The sequence below is a fragment of the Glycine soja genome, chromosome 10, assembly GCF_004193775.1.
Source record: "Glycine soja cultivar W05 chromosome 10, ASM419377v2, whole genome shotgun sequence".
NCBI classification, from domain to species: domain Eukaryota; kingdom Viridiplantae; phylum Streptophyta; class Magnoliopsida; order Fabales; family Fabaceae; genus Glycine; species Glycine soja.
Genome location: NC_041011.1, coordinates 17,439,787 through 17,461,293, shown reverse-complemented (window position 1 = coordinate 17,461,293; position 21,507 = coordinate 17,439,787). Strand labels below are relative to the sequence as shown.

The 21,507-nt window shown below is 32.7% G+C and overlaps 2 protein-coding genes across 2 annotated transcripts; both read right to left on the bottom strand.

The window, feature by feature from the left end:
- Positions 1-1,239: 1,239 nt before the first annotated feature.
- LOC114369362 (protein DETOXIFICATION 42-like) lies at positions 1,240-7,763 on the bottom strand. The gene is made up of 13 exons (XM_028326581.1): positions 7,729-7,763; positions 7,470-7,591; positions 6,609-6,821; positions 6,250-6,419; positions 5,616-5,751; positions 4,620-4,716; positions 4,404-4,504; positions 3,621-3,784; positions 2,639-2,710; positions 2,439-2,555; positions 2,226-2,321; positions 1,914-2,035; positions 1,240-1,700 (listed from the first exon to the last, which is right to left on the bottom strand). Exons 1-13 carry the CDS (start codon positions 7,761-7,763, stop codon positions 1,640-1,642), a joined length of 1,506 nt encoding a protein of 501 aa, XP_028182382.1. The 3' UTR covers positions 1,240-1,639.
- Positions 7,764-16,976: 9,213 nt separating this feature from the next.
- LOC114371480 lies at positions 16,977-20,410 on the bottom strand. Its single transcript, XM_028328903.1, has 6 exons — positions 20,024-20,410; positions 19,833-19,920; positions 18,060-18,417; positions 17,771-17,853; positions 17,236-17,606; positions 16,977-17,153 (listed from the first exon to the last, which is right to left on the bottom strand). Exons 1-6 carry the CDS (start codon positions 20,408-20,410, stop codon positions 16,977-16,979), a joined length of 1,464 nt encoding a protein of 487 aa, XP_028184704.1.
- Between the last annotated feature and the right edge of the window lie 1,097 nt (positions 20,411-21,507).

Below are 21,507 nucleotides of genomic sequence, written 5' to 3'. Positions count from 1 at the left end.
TTAACCATAAAATCTCTAAAGATTTACTAATCAGAAAATCTAATATCTTAAATATTTAATTCATGTCCTTTATAAAAAAAAATTTAATTTATGTCAAAATTATCATCATCATTATCATTGTGATCGTCCCCCATGACCATTGTCACCCCACCTCTCATTGTTTGGTTGTAAAGTTGGTTTAAAGGCTACTTATTCTTAGAAAAAGTAAAGTGTAATTGCAGGCTAATGGTGCTTACTTTCTTAGCTTTGTCATGAGTGCTTTTTTGCTTCGCCCAATGAAGGGTTTCATAGTTTGTCTATTTAAGCTCTCATTGTAAGTTTGCAACGCTTTATTTTTGTTGCAATACTACAATATATCAAGTCAGTTTTGCTCCCACGAAAGTGAGGTTTCGGGTTTACAATAATTTGCAACTTTTATTCTTCCCCTTCGTTTGAATAGTCCTTCAACATTATTTCTTGCTTCATCTATTCAGTCTGTTGCACAATCTGTCACTTGGTCTGCTCAGTTTGATGCATCGTATGTTCTATTTTTAGCACAATCTGATAGTTATTTTTGTTTCAATCTCATATCCTTTACGCATATCATCTTCTAACATTAGTCTTATTTGTAAACTACTCGTGCATTATTTTGTTTCATCTTATATATTTTGTAAACTACTCGTGCTTTAATTTAACAAAGTCTGTGTGTCTCGCCATCCTTATTCACCTTTAAAATGAACACACTAAAAAGTCAAATAAATGAACTCTCCCCTTGCTGCTTTTTATCAAAACTATGTACCTTGTTACGTTCTTAAAAAAAACTGTATGCTAAGGTTAATTGGCTCTTAAAGATTAATCGTGCAGTATTATTGCTTCAAATAACTATTTATTATCTTATTCTGAAGCTTTTTTTTATACTTTTTTTTTAAACAAATAGAATCATGTCAATTAGGCCCGCAACTGGATTTGATATTTAATGTTTATGACTCCAATTTGAAATGAATGAGTAATAGCATTAGATTATAGACAGTATAATGACATTGATGTGCTAATTAAGAATGTCATCAATATTTAGGAGGAACAAAACCTTTTGTAAATCTACTTCATGTCATTATTTAGAAAGGTCAGACACCTAAGTTCAATATTTCCTTCACTTTCAAGAAACTCGAGATGCAGAATTCTTGGAATATTTATAACAAAATCATTTTGTTCAATGAAATAATTATTTCATTACAAACTATCGATCCTTGGGTCCCTTGATCTCTTATTTAGTCCAAAGCATGAGATCAACACAACTTAATTTGCATTCTGATCCATCAACCACTTAGAGAGATGTTCAAGGTCCTCCAGTTGAAAACAAAAACATTTATATTCAACAAAAAAATGCAGAATATTTTTGCTTACATAAAATTTCATCTCTGTACAAACTTCGTCTTTTTTTTTTTTTTTTGCTCTTACATATATACATGTATATGTGAGTATAAGAATCACTTCAAATAAAAAACAATCATTTTAATAGAGCAACCCTTACCCACAAAGGGAGCAAGCACTGGTGGTAGTACTAGTACTCCATGATGGGAGTATTCTCTTCAATGTGGCTTGTGTTGCGCACATGAGAATCAGAATACCAAAACTCTCATTGGTTTAGTAAAGGCTGTTACTACTGAAGCTCAACACTGTTTTCCTTAAGGAAGCTCCAAGGCCCTGATCCAGTACCAATCCTGCAAACCGAAGTTCATAAAAACTGTTACATCTTTTGATCATCATTCATCTGTCATACACATGGTTCCATAATTTGTTATGGTTATATTTATTGAATATACGTTTTATTTGAAAGGAACTGTGGTCACATAAGAATTGAAGGAAATATATCTCCTAAAGTATTGCTTAGCAGGTAATCTTTTATGTTTAGACAGTGTAGTAAAAGAAGTTACCTCCAAAAGCCTGCAAATATCCTTAGAGTCATGTAAATCAACAACGCAATCCAGATACCGGTAAAGCCAAGGCTTGAGGACAGCATATATAAACTCAATATGCTCACCAATGCTACCATAATCTGGGAGTAACAGCAAGTGCATATGCCATGAGGGAGAAATAAACTGATTCATAGAGGGTTAAGGAGGGTTGGGGTTTTTTTCCCCTTTGTTCTCAATGGCAAAGCCAAAGGTTGACCATCTTTCATGAATTATGAACACAATCTCAGATACTTGCTTTGAGTATACAGAAGAACAATTTTCTTAACTTACCATTGAGTAAGCAGAATATGTGAAATCTGAAGCTCCATAGTTGACTCCATCAAAAACAAATGCCAGGGCGTTGATGGGTTGAGTGGCAGCAACATACTAGCCAAGTGTTCAACAAGTAAAAGAGAGGAAAACATATCAGCTTTTCTAATTTTGGAAACTAATATATTGCAAAGAGAGAGTATTATTATTTTAAATCATAAGGATATTACTTACTGGAATGCCAATACTGATAAGTTGCAGAACATTAATGTCATTAGTAAATAACCTAGAAGCAAATGGTAGTAGACTTAAAAGAAGGACTGAGAGCACCAGCCCAAGAATCAATCCAAGCTGCACAATGAAATTGTTCAAGACAGGTGAATTAAAAGCATGAATAGCTAAATAAAGAATATTAGAGTAACAAGTTGAAATACCTGCAGCACACGTGAGGCAGATGCAATAACCTTTTTGTAATCATCTCTTGCAAATGCACTTGCAATAATAGCCTGAAAAGAGTCTTTCACAATGGTCTATATTGGCTTGAAAGTATAAAAGGATCATATTTTGAGTAAATAGAATCATGTCAAGTGAAGATTGATACATGAAAGATCATAGTTATCACAAGCAGAACATGGGAATGCGAGCAACTAATGATGATTTTGAGGCAAATGCAACACAGGAGCATGTAGAAACTTAATAAATGCAATCACTTAAGAATTTTGTATATGCGTTAAACAGACAGACAATTATGGTACAGAAGATCCAATAGGCAGTGTCATAGTGTCTTTCTATCCATGCCAAGTTAGGATTTGAAACATGTCGTAACTAGGCAAAAAAAATTTCTGATTATACTTGATAATAGTTTGCAATAACTGATAAGTCCATTAACGTAGTACACCTTAGATGTTAGACCCAACATCCTTGATCCCCCTGATAATATTGTACTTCTCTTTTTATATAATTAACTATAGCAGGGTATTTATTTTGGAAAATTTATTGGTTTCCTTAACTTCTTTTCTTTTGTGGATGTTTTCCCTCTGTATTTGTTTCAAACTATTAAAATATATTTATGGATTTATTCAAACAAGCCATTGGCAAAAAAATGGTGTTGGAATGAAAACAAACTAATAAATCCAGAACGTGACTTAGTTGCTAAGTCTATTTTGTTTCCTTTCCAAGGTTCATAGATGACATTATGCCATACTCCATAGATGCACTGATTGTATTTATTTTGCTAGTTGCTTGCAGGATTACAGCTGCACACATCTACCCTCCCCAGATTTAACCAGGTAGAAGTTTCATGCATTAGGTCATCCATATATTAAAAAATATTTTCACTTGACAACAAATAGAAATTCTTCATTCCAACCATGTAGGTTGAAAAAGTTATATTTTGATCAAGAATCAATTTCTTACTTGTGCCGCAACAGCCAATCCATCAGCAAGCAAAGAGGTCGCCATCCAAATCTGTAAGCAGATTTGAAATGCAGCCATTGTTGTTGATCCTTTCCTTGCTGCTAGGGATGTTGACAAGGTCACACAGAAAGTCGCAGATGCAACTTTAATCAATAACAGAAACCCTACAACAAAAGGAAGAAAACAAAGTTAGAAATTTGTCCTTAAGAATGTATCAAACATAATTAGATAAGACTACAAGATATTGATCAACTTCATGCAGTGGGAAAAAGAAAGTTATAGAACCCCAGAACACAATCCTCTTGTCCTGAAAGTTATGACAAAAGGAAAGGAAATTGTTCAGGTTCAGATCACACATCCCAAAGATTTATGACTCTTGCATTTATCTTGACTATTTATATTTAATGGTGATAGGAGGTGATGCACGATCCTCTCTACTTTGCTAATTAATACCTCTATTAGCTTTTTGATTATTTTTTCAAGAAAAGGATCATTCTAGAAAAGAATTATTTTTTCAACAAAAACCGTCAAATAAGTTTCTGAAGTATGCAACTGAAATGAAGACTAAAATAAAAAAATCTTCAAGAAAATTGTTATCTGATAGACAAGGGTATGTGCAACAAGTTTAATTATAAGAAATTAGGAAGCAAGTTCAGTTGTAGGTCAAATTTTTAAAGCCTCTCTAGACAAAAAAAAAAGCATGGTAGGTTCAGATTTTTAATTATAAGAAATTAGGAAGCATGATATTCTAAAAGTACAAAAGGCATAGATAGAAATTATAACCATTTTTCAGAATCTTCCCAAATCGAAAGTCTTGGATACTTGGAGGAAGAAGAACAACTTGTTTCATTAAACTCCACAATAGCATTATGGCTATCAAGTACCTGTTAAATCATATCGCAGGTGAAATGAGAAACAAGAGTTAAACGCAACTTCAGCTGGAATATAATGTATGTGATGATATCCAGAATCATAAATGAATACCAAAGGTGAACTTACTGGGAGATAATGTGGGAAATAGCTGCCCCATTGACTCCCAACCGCAGTACAAACATAAGTAATGGATCTAAAATAATATTTGTTACATCTCCCATTACTGCAATTAAACTTGCACAAGTTACTGAATGGGAATAGGGTCTACTTCATATATCCACTAAACTGTATCTAGATTTGATTCAAGAAATTTGAATTGATACACATTAAACAACATCCAGAATATACCAAATGCCAATTAGATCCTTTCATATTAAATATATATTTGATCCTTGATAAATATTAAATTTGTACGTTTGTTCCCTAATAAAATTTGACATTGCATTGAATCTCTAATAAAATAATAATTTTATTTTTGGTTCTTGATATTTTGTTTTAGTCTTCTATAAATAAGTGAATTTTGTGTTTGTTCCCTGATAAATTAGCGAATTTTGTTTTAGTCCCTACCAATAACAAATGAAAAAAATTTTATAAGGAAGTAAAAACAAAATATATTAATTTATTAGGGATTAAAAAAAATGTTGAAGATAAAAATAAAATTGTTCTTTTAGTAGAGACTCAACTGCAAAACAAAAAGTTTATTAAAGTAGCCATAAAAATCAATTATTTATTAAGGATCAAAATTATATTTAAGTTTTACTTAAACAACATAAAACCAACTTTTCATGTAAACATTTTTTTTCATTGCATCATTGTTGTTGATTGGGATGTGGACAACCAATTGGATATCCGTCCATAAATATAAACTCGACAAGTGATTATCTGATAATAATCTTAAGCTTCCCCTTGACATTCTCTTATGTTGCGGTACATGTGATCTTTTATCCATAAGCAGAACATATTGTTTTTAGTTTAGGAGATTATGTTAAAATCAGTACCCTGAAGTAAATGAGTTTCTCTAAATGGAAATCAAATTATTAACTACCAATTAACACTGATCTAGTATCATCATAATAAACTGGATAGAGATACTGATACAATATAAAGACTGGCATGGTGTACCTGTAGCATATAAAGGAGTTTTTGTATCTTTGATTCCACGAAAAACTCCTTGAATTGCCATAGAAATAATAACTGCTGGTGCACCAAATGACCTCAATGTCAAGTATTGTTGTGCTGGTTTAAACATAGGAGAATTCTGCACGAAAAATAATATTGGCAGTCATTTTACAGAGAATAGCAAGGTAGCTAAAAGGAAAAAGACTTCAAATGTCAAATAGGTAAAAATCCAAAATTCAAAATAACTATTGTTCTTTCTAAAAGTATGAGATGAATTACCAAAGTAATTTAGAGAGGAGAATTAGATAAAGTTACCTTCAAACAATTATTAAAGGGTTAATGGTATTTTCAGATTCTGGAAAATGAGTCATCCTTGGTTTTAGTTCCTGACTTTTAAAACCATAATTTTTCATCCCAATATTTTTGAAATACCCAAACTTTATTCCATAAAACTAACACTGTAGGGGATGAAAACTTATGGTTTTGAAAGTCGTGGACTAAAACCAAAATGACTCATTTTTCAGGGGCTAAAAACACCATTAACACATTATTAAATCAGCCCATGTGATGTGAAAGATGGATTTAATCTCCTATTGAAGTTAACATCCATTTCATGGTTTTTCAAGAAAGTACTCACTGAATCAACGCCCATGTAACTCAACATTGGTTTAGCTGTAAAAATGAGAAAGAGAGCTTGTAAGACCCCAAGCAAACCACCAATAACTATTCCTGATGATGCTGATGGAATATAGCTTTTGTCATGGTCAAGTTTAGCTACTCTGCCAACATTTGCTGATGAAGAGTTGCCTTCAAAATGTAAATCAAAATTAAAATTAATGCTTATAGAGTAAACCAGAAAAGCTTTCGCATTGAAAGAGAATTGTGTCGAAGGTTATCTGAGCTAAAAGTATTCCACTCAAAGGAATGAAGTGTACAATACAAATTGAGAGATTTTAAAGTTTTTTTGTTTCTATCCTTGGAAAAAAAAATATATACCAGCTTTCTCTGCATGGTCATGTACATCCAACTTTACATCCTCATTAGAGACCTTCATCAACATTTCTCTTTCTGACTGTTGATTTTGTTCATCAACAGCATCTTCCTCAGCAACCAAAGAGGTTGTGACACTGACTAGTGGAATTATTGTAATTTTTGAGATTTGATTGAAAATAGCAATTGAGACTCCCACAGCAGCAAGCTCCACAGGACCTACAAAATAATATTTTATAATATAACTAAATGCAGTTCAATCACAAGCTAATGACCGGTAAGTCGCAAAAACATTATGAAAGAGGGCGTCTTACAGCATACACAATAGATCTAGCAGTTCATGGGAAATATTTAGCATTGTTTCATCCCTAATGGGATAAGGCTTTGGTTGTTATTGTTGTTACATCCCTTTAATTATTTATAAAACTTTAAACGATAGAGAGAGAGAGAAAGATATTAAGATAAGAAACATAGTTAAGTACGTTGTTACATGTATAACCATGTATACCAGATTACCAGAATGATAAATATAAATCATTCAACGTTTCGCTTCTATATATATGCCCCTCAATCTCCAGGACATGTCCTACTTTCTAGATTTCACTTCAAATTATGTCTGGTGAAAGTGTTTGCGGTACGACCTTCACATAGTTGCAGCATTCATAATGTTCCTACCAAAATGTTTTTTCAAATATGACACTTCAGAAGCTCAAGTTCCCAACCAATATCTTATTGTAAGCTTAAAATTGGACCTTAGACACAACTTGTGCATATGAAATACGACAATCCCCAAACAGATAGCTTTACTTCACAATTCACAAGGTTAGTGTATCAATCTACCAGTTTTCTAGAAAAATGAAAACAAACCTATGTGGCCAATGAATGCAGTATCAATTAGAGAAGCAATAGGATCTGCTGCCAAAGCCAGCGTAGTAGGGAGCGAAATATTCAGTATTTCCAAGCCTAATTCATCACTTGAGAAAGCATTCCTGAAAGCATAAGATAATATGATCCCTTCAATCATTATGAATTCAATATCTATCACAACTTGTAAACCAAGGAAAACTTCATCCAAGTTTCACCAAAGTCATTAAACAGTGCAATTATGCAAGAAAATAAACAGTACCTTATGCTAGAAAATAACATCAAAAGGGGCAACATTCCTGAGAACGACTAGTTCCTCTCAACGAAATTTGCTTACAAAAGTTCACCACCTTTCTTCCCAATGTTTAGTAGTTGAATGTTGATCAACCAACACCAATGAAAACTAGAAACAGTCAAAGAGAACATCATGAAAGAATTTGATCTACAATCATCCCCACTTTGACACGAAAGATAAACATGTGAATACATGAGATTAGGAGAATGGAAATATAAATGTGTTTAAAACTAGCAACTAAATATTTAAAACATATATGACACAATAACTAACAATATATTATGTGTTATTACATCATATATATTAAGATAGTGTGGTGCAATGTTATAAAAAAATAAAGCTTTTACTTACCTATGTTTGCAGTGAAGGATTAATTTATCTTCAAATAAAGCAATTGTTTCCTTCTAAACCCAGACTTCTTGACATTGGATAAGTATATGAGTGTGGCATTGTTGATCGATCTTCAGCTGCAATTGAGTATGTTGAACATCAAAACTAAATAGCAACATGAAATTTGTATAAAAACCAGGAGATGAAATATCTAATATATAATTTATAAAAGCGCAAGCTTTGAAATTGATATCTTAGTTGTCAAGTTAGTTTATACTTTAATCTCATTTACCAGTTTTCTTTCATGAGCTGTCTTCATATAAATCATTCTCTTTGATTTATCTCTTTCATAGCTCTTGAGTGACCAACATATATGAGGACTAGAAGTCACAATCTTTTCTTTACTTTATTTGATGTATACAAATTATTAATAGTTAGGATACTTAAACATTGGTGATAATAAATATAGATATAGTGGAAAAAAAAGAAAAAAAAAGATTTAGAAGTATTGAACGCAAGTATAATCAACCATTTTTTTTACTGCAATAAGGTTATCACACAAATTTCATATATTATTTTTCTAAATACCATTAAACCAATTTTTTTATGTTCTAAGTAAAAAGATAATTATTTCCATGCAGCTTTTATTTTTTTAATGTATTTTATTGTTATTAATGTAATTCATTAAAAAAATTAAGATACCTACATAATACATAGGTTTATATCTAGTTGAATTAAAATTAAATCGATACAGGCAGAGCATATCTTGAATAGATATAACTTGAATCCCTCATTTGATAGAAAACATCTCATGCACTCCTTTAATCTAACTATCTCGTTTGCCAATTTGGGATTACTATTAATAAAAGTGATGTATTATCCATGAGCATAATTGCTAAAGGGAGTTTGTTGAATTTCATCACATTCATAACATATGTGTACAAACTAAAAGAATAAAAAGTTTTAATGAAGAGATTGTTAATTACCGCTTAAGAAGAAAATTATAACTATGCAATCGGTTGTATAGCCACAAATGTGCCGTAGATCCTCCAAGTGATTGTCTTCTTCTTCACAGGGTTTAAAATGCAAATTGTAACTCCTCTTCATGTTTAAAATTTGTGACTGTGGACCACGTTAGGCATGCATATTGCGTTCAATTGATAGTGATATGTGTTAAAGTTATGCCCTGTTTTGAAATAAAATATTTTCGCAAAAAAGAATACAAAAACAATGAACAAATCATGCACTTTTATGAATAAAAGAAATTCATAAATATTAAAAAAAAGAACTTTTTGTCTCACCAGTGCTAATTTAGAACCCTTCAACCCTTTGAAATATATACTAAATGGAATGCAATCTTCCTTTCTCACTAGTGTTATCTTAGAGCCCTTCAAGCCTCCCATAGTTAAGACAAATGGAACCTATTTGCTATCATATTCTATAGGGATGATGATTTTAGGAAATTGGCTAATGGTTAGAACCTCATTTCTACATATGTGAATTAGAGAACAAATGCAAATGAGTTAGACAACCATTACCCTTGGTGAGTATAAAAAATGATAAATGGGGTTTTGTTTGTGAACTATGGTAGGGGCTACGAATATGAATAAGAGAGGGGCCGTAATTAGCTCAGGTAGCCATGACCAATGGTGGAGGTGATAATCGGTTATCAAGGATGGGGTTGTTTGAAGGTGTGTTTACAAATGTATATCAATGGGCTACAAGAAGCAATTAAGCAAGGTTGAAAACTTTTTGACGATGAGAAACAATCTTGGGAAAGGGGAATTTGATGATCTATCTAAACAGAGAAAAAGAATGCAAGTGAGGCAGGGTGGGGTCTTTTGGAACAAATACAATGAGTGGGGTAGAGCTCATTTTGCATTAAGGTTTATTCTCTCTCATTGTAATAAACTGCAAGCAAGATAAATAAATTGTGTGATTAAGAGATAATTATGGTGTCTACATACAAGCATTAAGTTTCGGAATTCAAGCTAAATATTATATTATAAATATTTTGGCCCTTTATATATTTATATATATATATATATATATATATATATATATATATATATATATATATATCAATTATCAATAGCAGCATGAATGACTCTATTTTACTTGCACTCAATGTGTGTGTAGTAAAGCTTATCATGAACTAATAAAAAAATGCAAAATTTATCAAAATGTTAACTAAGCTTGGTATATTAATTATATATATTATGTGTTATATATTATATATTATATTTATAACCTATCATGCTCTTCTCAAATTGGTTTTGTGAAAAATAAGACGTTTCTTCTTCTACAACACAGACACCTATACATGATGTGGGTAGCATGTATGGAACTGTTGCCATGATCTGTGCTTCTATAAAATTCACATCACTTTTGACGTAAGAATAATTAATAGTTACTTTTGATGATGCATGTCAAGGTTGTTTATCATAGATCTAAGCATGGTGATAGTATTAAGGAATTGTAGTTGGGCTCACGCTCATATCAACAATTTGTCTCATTAAAATGAAATTATGTCATATTTTGCCAAAAACACAAATGTTTGACAACATTACAAGTTTACAACACAACCTGCAGCTTGGTCAGTGTTGGGTCCAACTAACATATTTCTCACTCGTCATGTAACTTTGAGTTCGTGTGTATTTCACAATGAACAACAAATTTGATATAATATATATATATATATATATATATATATATATATATATATATATATATATATATATATATATTACAAATAAATCAAAATATTTTTTAAAAAATAGTACTTTTTTCTAATTCTTAAGAATTTCCAAGTCAAAAGAAAAGCTAAAAATAGATAGTTTTCTTCCATTGTGAAATCTATTAAGTTTTATAATTCCTAACAACAAGAAAGAGAAAAGAAAAAAAAATTGCCTTCAAATCTCACATTAATTAGAAGTAACAAAAAAAAAAAAGTCTCACATTAAAGTGAAGCTTTTCTAACATTTATTATCCCATGTTAGGTTGTTGGTCTCTATATATTTGAGGCATCCAATAGAATCACAAAATATTTGACCTTGTATCGAAATTTTTATTTTAAAGAAAGAGTTACAAGTTCATATGTGTACTTTTCAAGGTTTATTATCTGATCGGGTGTAGCGACTACTTTATCAAAACCCTGCTATAGTTATTATTATTGAACTATTTTTTATTAATTTAATAGAATAAACAATTTATTAGAAATTTTTAAATAATTAAAATATACAAAATAAAAAAAATAAAAAAAAATCTTAAATTTATTTTTTGTCCCTGTAATATATATATATATATATATATATATATATATATATATTTTGTTTTGATCCTTATAAAATTATTTATTTTCAAAATGGCCCCTTCCAAAAATAATTCACAGAAACTAAAAGCAAATGACATAGTATTAAAAGGACAGAAACTAAAATAAAATAAGAAGGACCTAAACAAAAAAATATTACAAGGACCATTTTGCAAAAAAAAGTTTATAAGAACCAAAAAATATATATTACATAGACCAAAAACATATTTAAGCCAAAATAAAAATAAATTATAAAGAGATTAGATTGTTTTAATATTAAATAACAAAACATATATTTAAAAAAAATTAATTATAAAAAAAATTAACAGACTAAAATTACAAAAAAGAAACATAAAATTCACCAAAAACGCATTTATTTATGAGAAACAAATACGTGACTTTGATTTATCTATTACACCAACAAATAGGTAGCAAGTATAACCCATCAAGCCAAAAACATTTTTTCTTATTTGCTTTTAGTTTTGTTCTTTTATTTTTCATTTTGTTTATTTGAAAAGAGACAAAGTTTAATTTGAACTATTACTGTAACACCGATGTTTTTCCTAACTCGTGATTAATTGTTTTTAATTAAATTGCAAGGGAAGTTAACTTGATTTTATGTTTATAAAAAATATAATTAATGTAAATGTTTCATGTTATGCTGTTGTTTGTGTGTTTGGACTTATGTTTTGGGCCTTGAGTGGAACTCAGAGGTATTGGGGTAAATTGTTAGGAGTGTTGCTAGGTGCACCCAGCATTCTTAAAAAATGGCAAAATTGCCCTTACTTAGTTTTCCTCCTACGGATCAACTTGATCCGTAAGTTGATCCGTAAGTCTCTAACGGATCAATTTGATCCGTAAGAGGAAAAATAATTATAATATACTTTAAAATAAAACATATTTGTTTATAATATAATTAAATCTATTTTTTATTTTATTAATTATAATATATTTATAAATATTGATTTATTATAAATAATTAATTTTTTAATATATTTTTTTAGAATAAATTTGTATAGAAGATGATATTAAAATACTTACTCAATCCCATTATAATTATCGTTTAAGGTTATTTTATACATATTAATAAAAATCAATAAATACATAAAAGATAATGTTATAAAGAATTAATCATATCATTATTAATATTATAAAGAATATAAAAAAAATAATTAGTATTATATAAAAAATTAAAATACTAACTACTTTATAATACATTTTTTTACATGATCATTAGTATAAGTGGGAAAATTGTAATTATAAGAGAATTTAAAAATATTAGTACGTTATATAAGATCTTAGATAACGAATGATGTCCATTTTTTGGTTAATTATTTTTTTTTACACCCTTTTCAACTTCTTTATTTCAATTATATTTAAAGTTATATTTTAAATTATTTTTTATTAGTTGGTAAACTAAGTTAACTAGACCATTTTAATAACACGCGTGTATATAGACACAAATGGAATATGTGAATGTATGTATACATGATTTTGATGATGTCAAAGAAGAATCTAACAAGGCTGCTTCAAATGATAAGCATTTGCTTCAAGAATAATTCAAGATTGCTTCAACAAACAAAGCCTTGTTTCAAGATTCACTAAAGACCAAGCCTTGCCTTAAAACAATGTGCTTTCAAGACATGCAAGGCTCTGGTAATCGATTACCAGAAGACAGGGTTGAGAAATAGCTGTTGAAAAAGGTTTTGAATTTGAATTTTCAACATATAATCGATTACCATATGTCTGTAATCGATTACCAGCAACGAAACTTTGGAAATTCAAATTCAAAAGTCATAACCCTTCAAATTATAACTGTGTAATCGATTACACAAACATTGTAATCGATTACCAGTGGAAAGTTTTCAGAAAATCTGCCAACAGTCACATCTTTTCATTAGATTTGTGAATGGTCATCAAAGGCCTATAAATAGGTGACTTGGGCACGAATTTTAGACAGAGAGTATTTTTGGTCCAAAATGTCTTATCCTCTCAAAAGACAATGAGAGAGATTCCAAAAGAACTTCATTGTCAAATGCTCTCTCAAAAGAAATCCTTGACCAAACACTTGCAAAATCTATAAGGATTCTTACATGATTTTCATTGTAATATTCTTCTCTTGAAGAGAGAATTCTTCTTCTATTCTTCTTATTCAATGAGATTGGTTAAGAGACTGTGAGTCTCTTGTTGTAAAGCATCTGAACACAAGGGATGGGTTGTCCCTGTGTGGTTCAGACTTTGTAAAGGATTTTACAAAGATAGTGGAAATCTCAAGTGGGTTGCTTGAGTACTGGACGTAGGCACGGGTTGTGGCCGAACCAGTATAAAACTGTGTTTGCATTCTCTCTTCCCTTATCTTATTTATTTTGTTGCAATCAATTGTGTCTTGCATGTTTAAAGAACATTGTTAAATTGATTGTTGTTGCTTCTTCTATATTCTAAGCCTATCCCTCTTAAGATTATTGAGGCCACAAGGTCCAACAAGTGGTATCAGAGCAGGATTCTTGTATAAAGTTTAAAAACTTCAAGAATAGATATGGCATCATCCAAATTTCCATTTTCTGAGGGAAATTCTATCAATAGGCTCTTATGTTCAATGGTGAGGGTTATCATTATTGGAAAACCCGAATGCAGATCTTTATAGAAGCCATAGATCTAAAGATATGGGAAGCCATTGAATTTGATTCCTTTATTCCTACAATGGTAGAGAGAAATGCAACTATATAAAAAAAAAACTAGAGAAGAAAGAAGATGATGATGAAAGAAGAAAGAAGAAGATTCCTCTTTAGCCCCAAAATGCTAAGTGCGATCAACTTGAGCACATGAGATTCAATTGTCCTGTGTTTAAAAGAAGAATGGAAAAATCCGACAAGATGAATTTCAAAGAGAAGAAAGAAAAGAAAGGATATATCACTTGGGAAGATAATGTCATAAATTATTCAAGTGATTCAGAGAAGAAAATCATAAGTTTGGGTATCATGATGAAAGACTATGAAAATGGAGAAGAACAAAGTCGATACATTGATAGCAATTTCTCCAAACACATGGCATGCATCAAAGTTTATTCATATGTCTCCCCAAGATAAATGAATATGTGATTTATGGAGACAACAAACGAAGGCCACATTTCTCCCCAAGAAAAGTGAATATGCGATTTATGGAGACAACAAACAAAGGCCACTTGATCAACAACCCCAACAAGTAATATCAAATGATACCAACAGGTCACTTGTCTTTGATTGATTACTTTTGATGCTTGCTTTCTACTTGAGTTTAGACTGTCCTTGATGATTGTGATTGAATTTGATTGACTGTGTTTGATGATTGATTGATTGTATTTTTTATTGTGTGTTTGATTGTCTTTGATGTTTGTTCCTGATTGAGTTTTTGATTGTTTTTAAAGAATCTATTAAACTTTTCAAATTAGTTTCATGTTTTAAGAAAACTATTTAATTTAGAAAAGGAAATTTTGAAATTGAAATTTGAAATTGAAAATTGAAATTTGAAAAGTTAAATTTGAAAATTGAAAATAAAAATTTGAAATTTGAAATTAAAATTTGAAAGTTGGAAGTTGGAAGTTGGAAGTAGTTATTGGAAGTTGAAAGTTAAAAATGGAAGTTGGAAGTTGGAAGTGGAAGTTACTGGAAGTTGGAAGTTGGAAATGAAAGTTATTGGAAGTTGAAAGTTGAAAATGGAGGTTGGAAGTTGGAAGGGGAAGTTACTAAAAGTTGAAATTGGAAGTTGGAATTTAAAATTTAAAATTTAAAATTTAAATTTTAAAAATTTGAAATTTGAAATTTGAATTTTGAATTTTGAATTTTGAATTTTGATTTTTTTTTTAATAATAGAAATTATTGTGTATAGTTAGTTGATTGTTAATTTAATTAATTTGATTTGAAATATTTGATGATTGATTGTGTTTGATTGTGTTTGATTGATGTGTTATTGTACTTGTTTTTGCTTGATTAATATTGAATGATTGTTTTAATGCCTTTTCTTATTCTCATACATTGCAACAAGTGGTAACATCTTTCTCCTTTCTATTCATGATTTGTTTTTGATGTTGACAAAGGGGGAGAGAAAGATAAAAGATAAAATAGTAAGAAAAATTATCTATTGTTTTATGAGACAACTTTTTATATATGAAAAATATGAAATCTTCAATTGTCTCATATAAGCAATCATTGTAAAACCAAGGGGGAGTAAACTATATGCAAATAGATATTTTCTTTGTTGTTGCTCCTAACCTACAGGTGGTTGTCATCATCAAAAAGGGGGAGAATGTAAATCATGAAGATTTTGATGATATCAAGAAGAATTTGCTTGAGAAAGAGGGAGATGTAAATCATGCAAGCTTTGATGGTGTCGAGAAGAAATCACATGTTTGTCATCATCAAAAAGGGGGAGAATGTGAATGTATGTATACATGATTTTGATGATGTCAAAGAAGAATCTAACAAGGCTGCTTCAAATGATAAGCATTTGCTTCAAGAATAATTCAAGATTGCTTCAACAAACAAAGCCTTGTTTCAAGATTCACTAAAGACCAAGCCTTGCCTTAAAACAATGTGCTTTCAAGACATGCAAGGCTCTGGTAATCGATTACCAGGAAGTGTAATCGATTACCAGAAGACAGGGTTGAGAAATAGCTGTTGAAAAAGGTTTTGAATTTGAATTTTCAACATATAATCGATTACCATATGTCTGTAATCGATTACCAGCAACGAAACTTTGGAAATTCAAATTCAAAAGTCATAACCCTTCAAATTATAACTGTGTAATCGATTACACAAACATTGTAATCGATTACCAGTGGAAAGTTTTCAGAAAATCTGCCAACAGTCACATCTTTTCATTAGATTTGTGAATGGTCATCAAAGGCCTATAAATAGGTGACTTGGGCACGAATTTTAGACAGAGAGTATTTTTGGTCCAAAATGTCTTATCCTCTCAAAAGACAATGAGAGAGATTCCAAAAGAACTTCATTGTCAAATGCTCTCTCAAAAGAAATCCTTGACCAAACACTTGCAAAATCTATAAGGATTCTTACATGATTTTCATTGTAATATTCTTCTCTTGAAGAGAGAATTCTTCTTCTATTCTTCTTATTCAATGAGATTGGTTAAGAGACTGTGAGTCTCTTGTTGTAAAGCATCTGAACACAAGGGATGGGTTGTCCCTGTGTGGTTCAGACTTTGTAAAGGATTTTACAAAGATAGTGGAAATCTCAAGTGGGTTGCTTGAGTACTGGACGTAGGCACGGGTTGTGGCCGAACCAGTATAAAACTGTGTTTGCATTCTCTCTTCCCTTATCTTATTTATTTTGTTGCAATCAATTGTGTCTTGCATGTTTAAAGAACATTGTTAAATTGATTGTTGTTGCTTCTTCTATATTCTAAGCCTATCCCTCTTAAGATTATTGAGGCCACAAGGTCCAACAGAATACACAATCAATGAAAAAAAATAAAACTAACATTAGTAATGAAAATAAATAAAACCAACAATACTCATGAAATGAGTTCATGTACAATATCTGTATATACAAGGAATATCAATGTAAAATATGTACATAAACTACGCCTGATCAGTGCGCCGCCTGCGTCTACACCTAACGTATACTAGATGGTCCTGTGTCACACTCCTGACTAATCTGAGGCATTCTTCGATCACCTCATGTGTCGATGAGCCAGGCGTGACCACCCCTAAACTCAGATGGCGCTCCAACCTCTCAGCAATGTCATCACAAACTTCCTGTTACATACAAAACAAACTAATTACACAAATTATTATGCAAATATTGAGGTAAATGACGTAAATTATTAGTATTACTTACCAGAACATGTCTGGGCTCCTCCGCAGATGTCGACGATGCTCTTGGCTCCGGCACGCGAGGGATATCCGTCTGCGGGGCCTGAGGGACGACTCGGGGCTGCGGGGCGTGACCATGAGGCAGAGGATCTACTGCGTGGCCTGGTGTCATGAAAGGATGAGAGATGCGGAAGAACCAGTCGATGTAGTCACTGGAACACGCCCCTGGCACAACGCACACCTCACCTGTAGGTACGATATGATCCTCGTAGTGCATCCACCTGTCGTGTATATCATCATACGAGACCCATGAATCAACAAGAGGAGCAGGAATGGTCTGCGTGTAACCAAACTGCCGCACGACCCTCTCCGGTCGGTAATAAACAGCAACAGGCCCTCAACGCAAGAGACCGGAGTAGCATGATCTGACGTGGAAGTCCCGGACCTCCCGATGCTCCCCATACGGGATCCAACAGACATCCGGAATTCGGAGTCGGTCCAGGCGCTCCCTGTATGATGGCGTGTGAATGCTCTTCACGGTCTTCTTTGTCGCAATCCACCTGCACGCACGCGGAGAAGCCTCGTCATAGTCCTAATCAGCGGTGGACTCCGCAACCGAGGGAAAGTGCTCGTAAATCCAGCACTACAGATGTAACATTCAAATTATAAACATTAATAATGAAAGTGTAACAAAATTTAAAGTTGAACATTGTTTAGACTGAATGAATGAAAAACATATTTGTTACCTGCAGCAGTGTGATGTAACCGCCAAGCTGTTGACTGTGGCTCATGGATGCATCGTTCAGCTAGTCGTACATATGAACCAAAGCAGCCACTCCCCAAGCGTACCTCTCTGTCATACTGAGGTCACGAAGGGCCTCCAAGTAGACAACATGGACATTGGTTGCACTCTTGTTAGCAAATAGAGTGCAACCCAGTAGGTGAAGAAGATATGCATGAGTCGTAGCTGTCCAATGACCTGCCTGGCATCGGTGCTGATATATATCATGTACCCATTGTAGGCGTATGTACGGTTCACGACACTGGACTGTCTCAGCCCTAGCAGACTCTAGAGACACCATCAACAAGTCCACCAGCATCTGAACCGCATCATCCACGTGCAAGGGCTCAAATGCGTGAAAGTCGCCTATAACGGGAAGATGGAGAAGAGAGGAGACGTCGTCCAATGTGATGGTGAGCTCACCCACTGGGAGATGGAAACTATGTTAGACAAATGGCCTCAGTTATCTTAAGAAGGGGGGGTTGAATTAAGATAACAAGAACTATTCCCTAATTTAAAATTTCGCTCTCTCCTTTTAGATTAACAATGCACCATTAACATGAATTACTCAAAAGATAATTCAGAATAAACTTCTTTAAAGGCAAAAGATAAATAGCAATAAATAAAAGAAGTTTAAGGGAAGAGAGAAATGCAAACTTGATTTATACTGGTTCGGTCACTTCCTGTGCCTACGTCCAGTCCTCAAGCAACCCACTTGAGATTTTCCACTCTCTTTGTAAAATCCTTTTACAAAGTCTGAATCACACAGGGACAACCCTTCCCTTGTGTTCAGGAATCCTTTACAACAAGAGACCCTCGGTCTCTTAACCCTTTTTCAGAAGTAAAAAGAAAAGAAGAAGAAATCTCTCTTGAAAGAGACAGATTGTACAATGAAGATCAATCACAATTCCTTATTTGAATATGCAAGTGTTTGACCAAGGAATCTTTGAGAGGATAAGACATTTCAATTTAGAAAAACTCTCTTAATCTTTTGAGAGGATAAAACTTTTTGGGCAATCAAAAACTCTCTCTCTATTCGTGTTTCCAAGTCACATATCAATAGACCTTTGATGGCCATTCATAAACCATTTGAATAGATGTGACTCTTGAAAGTTATTTTCTGAAAATCTCCTCTGGTAATCGATTACAATAATTGTGTAATCGATTACAGGCTTTAATATTTGAATTAAAACGTTTATTAACTGCTGGTAATCGATTACCAATATGGTGTAATCGATTACACAGTCTAAAATTTGAATTCAAATATTTAGTAGCTGTTGTAAACCATTTTTGGCCACTGGTAATCGATTACATCCTCTGGTAATCGATTACCAGAGAATAAATCTCTTGAAAAACACTTTTTAACTTGCATTACTTGGCCAAACCTTTTGCTATATCAATTAGGAATTTCCTTCCTAATGTACTAGTGATCATCTTAATGTTTGTGTCTTGTATTCTTGAATCATTGTCTTGAATTTAATCTTGAAAAGCGCATTTGCATCATTTGCATCAAATCATCATGATCATCATCAAAACATCAAAGTCATTTGCTTCTACAATCTCCCCCTTTTTGATGATGACAATATAAGTCTTGAAATCAAGATTCAAGCAAGCAATGTATATATATAAAATTTGCGTTTACTCCCCCTATGTTTTGGAATTGATGATCACTTGATTTCTAACTTTTATCACTTGATTTCTAAGCTTTTTGATCATCATCAAAACACCAAAGATCTTCTACAAACTAGACATCTCCCGGTGTCACCGCTACATAAACGCAGACAAAAGTCCCCGATCGTCAGTGTCTACCGAACACGCGATCAGAGGACTTAGTCCTGTACCAGCAATAAGTCCCTCAATGGCAAGGGCAGGGCTGCCTAAACTGTGGACCTTCCTCCCATGAGAGGATAACTTCAATTCAGGACGCTCCTGAATTGAAGTATAAAAGGAACGCAAAATTTGTTAAAATTATCATTTAAAGAAAAACTAATAGTATAATTTACAAGTAACTAAAAATAAATAGTATAAATACCTCTCCCGTCCATACGCTGCAAGCAAAGTGATCCGCATACGCTGTCAGCACAGATGGGTCGCTCGGACCACCCGGAAATCCCTGAGGCTGATCCTCAGCCGCCTCTGCGCCTGCGTCCGCAGGAATGTCCTCCACAGCAGCTGGTGCCTCCATCGGGTCATCCTGAACATCTGGGTCAGGGATGACTAGCTCATCGACGTGATCCGCAGTCACAGCGACTCGCTGCCTCCGTGCGGATGCAGTAGGTCGTCGACGCTGTGGAGCATCATCGGAATCATCATGATCTCCTCTGCCCACACCTCTGCGAGTGACCTGACCTAAGGCACGACCTAATCCTCTGGTCCTAACCATGATCTGCAAATGAGTACCGCAAAATTCATCACTCATTTCATTTTCTCAAATTTCATGCATCTAACGCATATAGGACATTGATTTGGGACAGCAAAGCACCATCACCCAATGGTTGTTCAAGCAGTTGGTTGACTCAATTCAATTACTCTAAATGCCAACTTGTTGTTTTATCATATGTTTTAGTTATTAGAGAGAAACTTGCTCAGCTTTATGAATCTGAGAAACAATAGTCAACAATATCTCAAATGCTTAGTGGTATTAACCTTGATTCAGGAATCTGAGAAACAGATCATTCCTGTTAACATCAGTATAGTATACCTTAACTCCATGCATGGTTTTGGTTGTGTTTGTCTCATTGATACTAACATCAGTAGAGTATGGACAATTTAATTCAGGCCAGAGAAGGCACAGAATTCAATGGATCAAATAATTTAGGACTTTGTTGCGAGAATTAAGGGTAAAATTTTCCTTATGAGGATTAAATGGATTGTTTTATAAATGTCTCCATGCATGGTTTTATAAATGTCACAAGAAGCCAAAAAAAAAAGTAGCAGCAATTAGTTCTAAAATAACTTGAGATTATGAGGATTAAATGGATTGTTTATCTCTTCATTAAATTTTCCTTTTCGTCTATAAGATTAATTATATTTGTGTATCAAGACTTTGATTGGCCAATGTTGAGCCAATCAGGAAGAGAGAATTGACATGTAGAATGATTTATTCCATAGGTGTTGAATGAATTCACACATGGGAAGCAGGAATGGTTCAGGTTATGAAGCTGAAATGGTATCCATATTCTCTCAGATTGAGTCCCCTGACAGATCACTTCATGACCATATAATTGAAGCTCTCGGCAAGCTCACTGTTGAACAAGGAATTCCTTATGTTACCAAAAAAGTCATGAGAAATTAAAACAAGTTTTCATTTGTTGCTAAGAATGTTTAATGTAGCCCAAAGTCAATTCAAGGATCTCGAGGTTGAGATTAAATTTAAAGTCCCTTTTATTAATTGAGAATTTGTGTTTTGTTTCTCTACCTTTTATGTTTTCAGTTTTTGAAATTTAATTGATGATTATGATAGGGTTTTGGGAATTGAATTAGTATTAGCATTAGGTGATAGAATGGCTGCTTAAT

What these genes read in the sequence shown, in the direction of transcription:
- LOC114369362 (XM_028326581.1), bottom strand. Translation starts at nt 7,763, where the DNA reads ATGTTGCCCCTTTTGATGTTATTTTCTAGCATAAG. An exon ending in ATGTTATTTTCTAGCATAAG is followed by an intron (nt 7,592 to 7,728) that starts GTACTGTTTATT and finishes TTATGCTTTCAG; the next exon opens with GAATGCTTTCTCAAGTGATG. An exon ending in TTATCAGTATTGGCATTCCA is followed by an intron (nt 2,322 to 2,438) that starts GTAAGTAATATC and finishes ACACTTGGCTAG; the next exon opens with TATGTTGCTGCCACTCAACC.
- LOC114371480 (XM_028328903.1), bottom strand. Translation starts at nt 20,410, where the DNA reads ATGAGTGATGAATTTTGCGGTACTCATTTGCAGATCATGGTTAGGACC. An exon ending in GCAGCGTATGGACGGGAGAG is followed by an intron (nt 19,921 to 20,023) that starts GTATTTATACTA and finishes ACTTCAATTCAG; the next exon opens with GAGCGTCCTGAATTGAAGTT. An exon ending in GACCTCAGTATGACAGAGAG is followed by an intron (nt 17,854 to 18,059) that starts GTACGCTTGGGG and finishes TTACATCTGTAG; the next exon opens with TGCTGGATTTACGAGCACTT.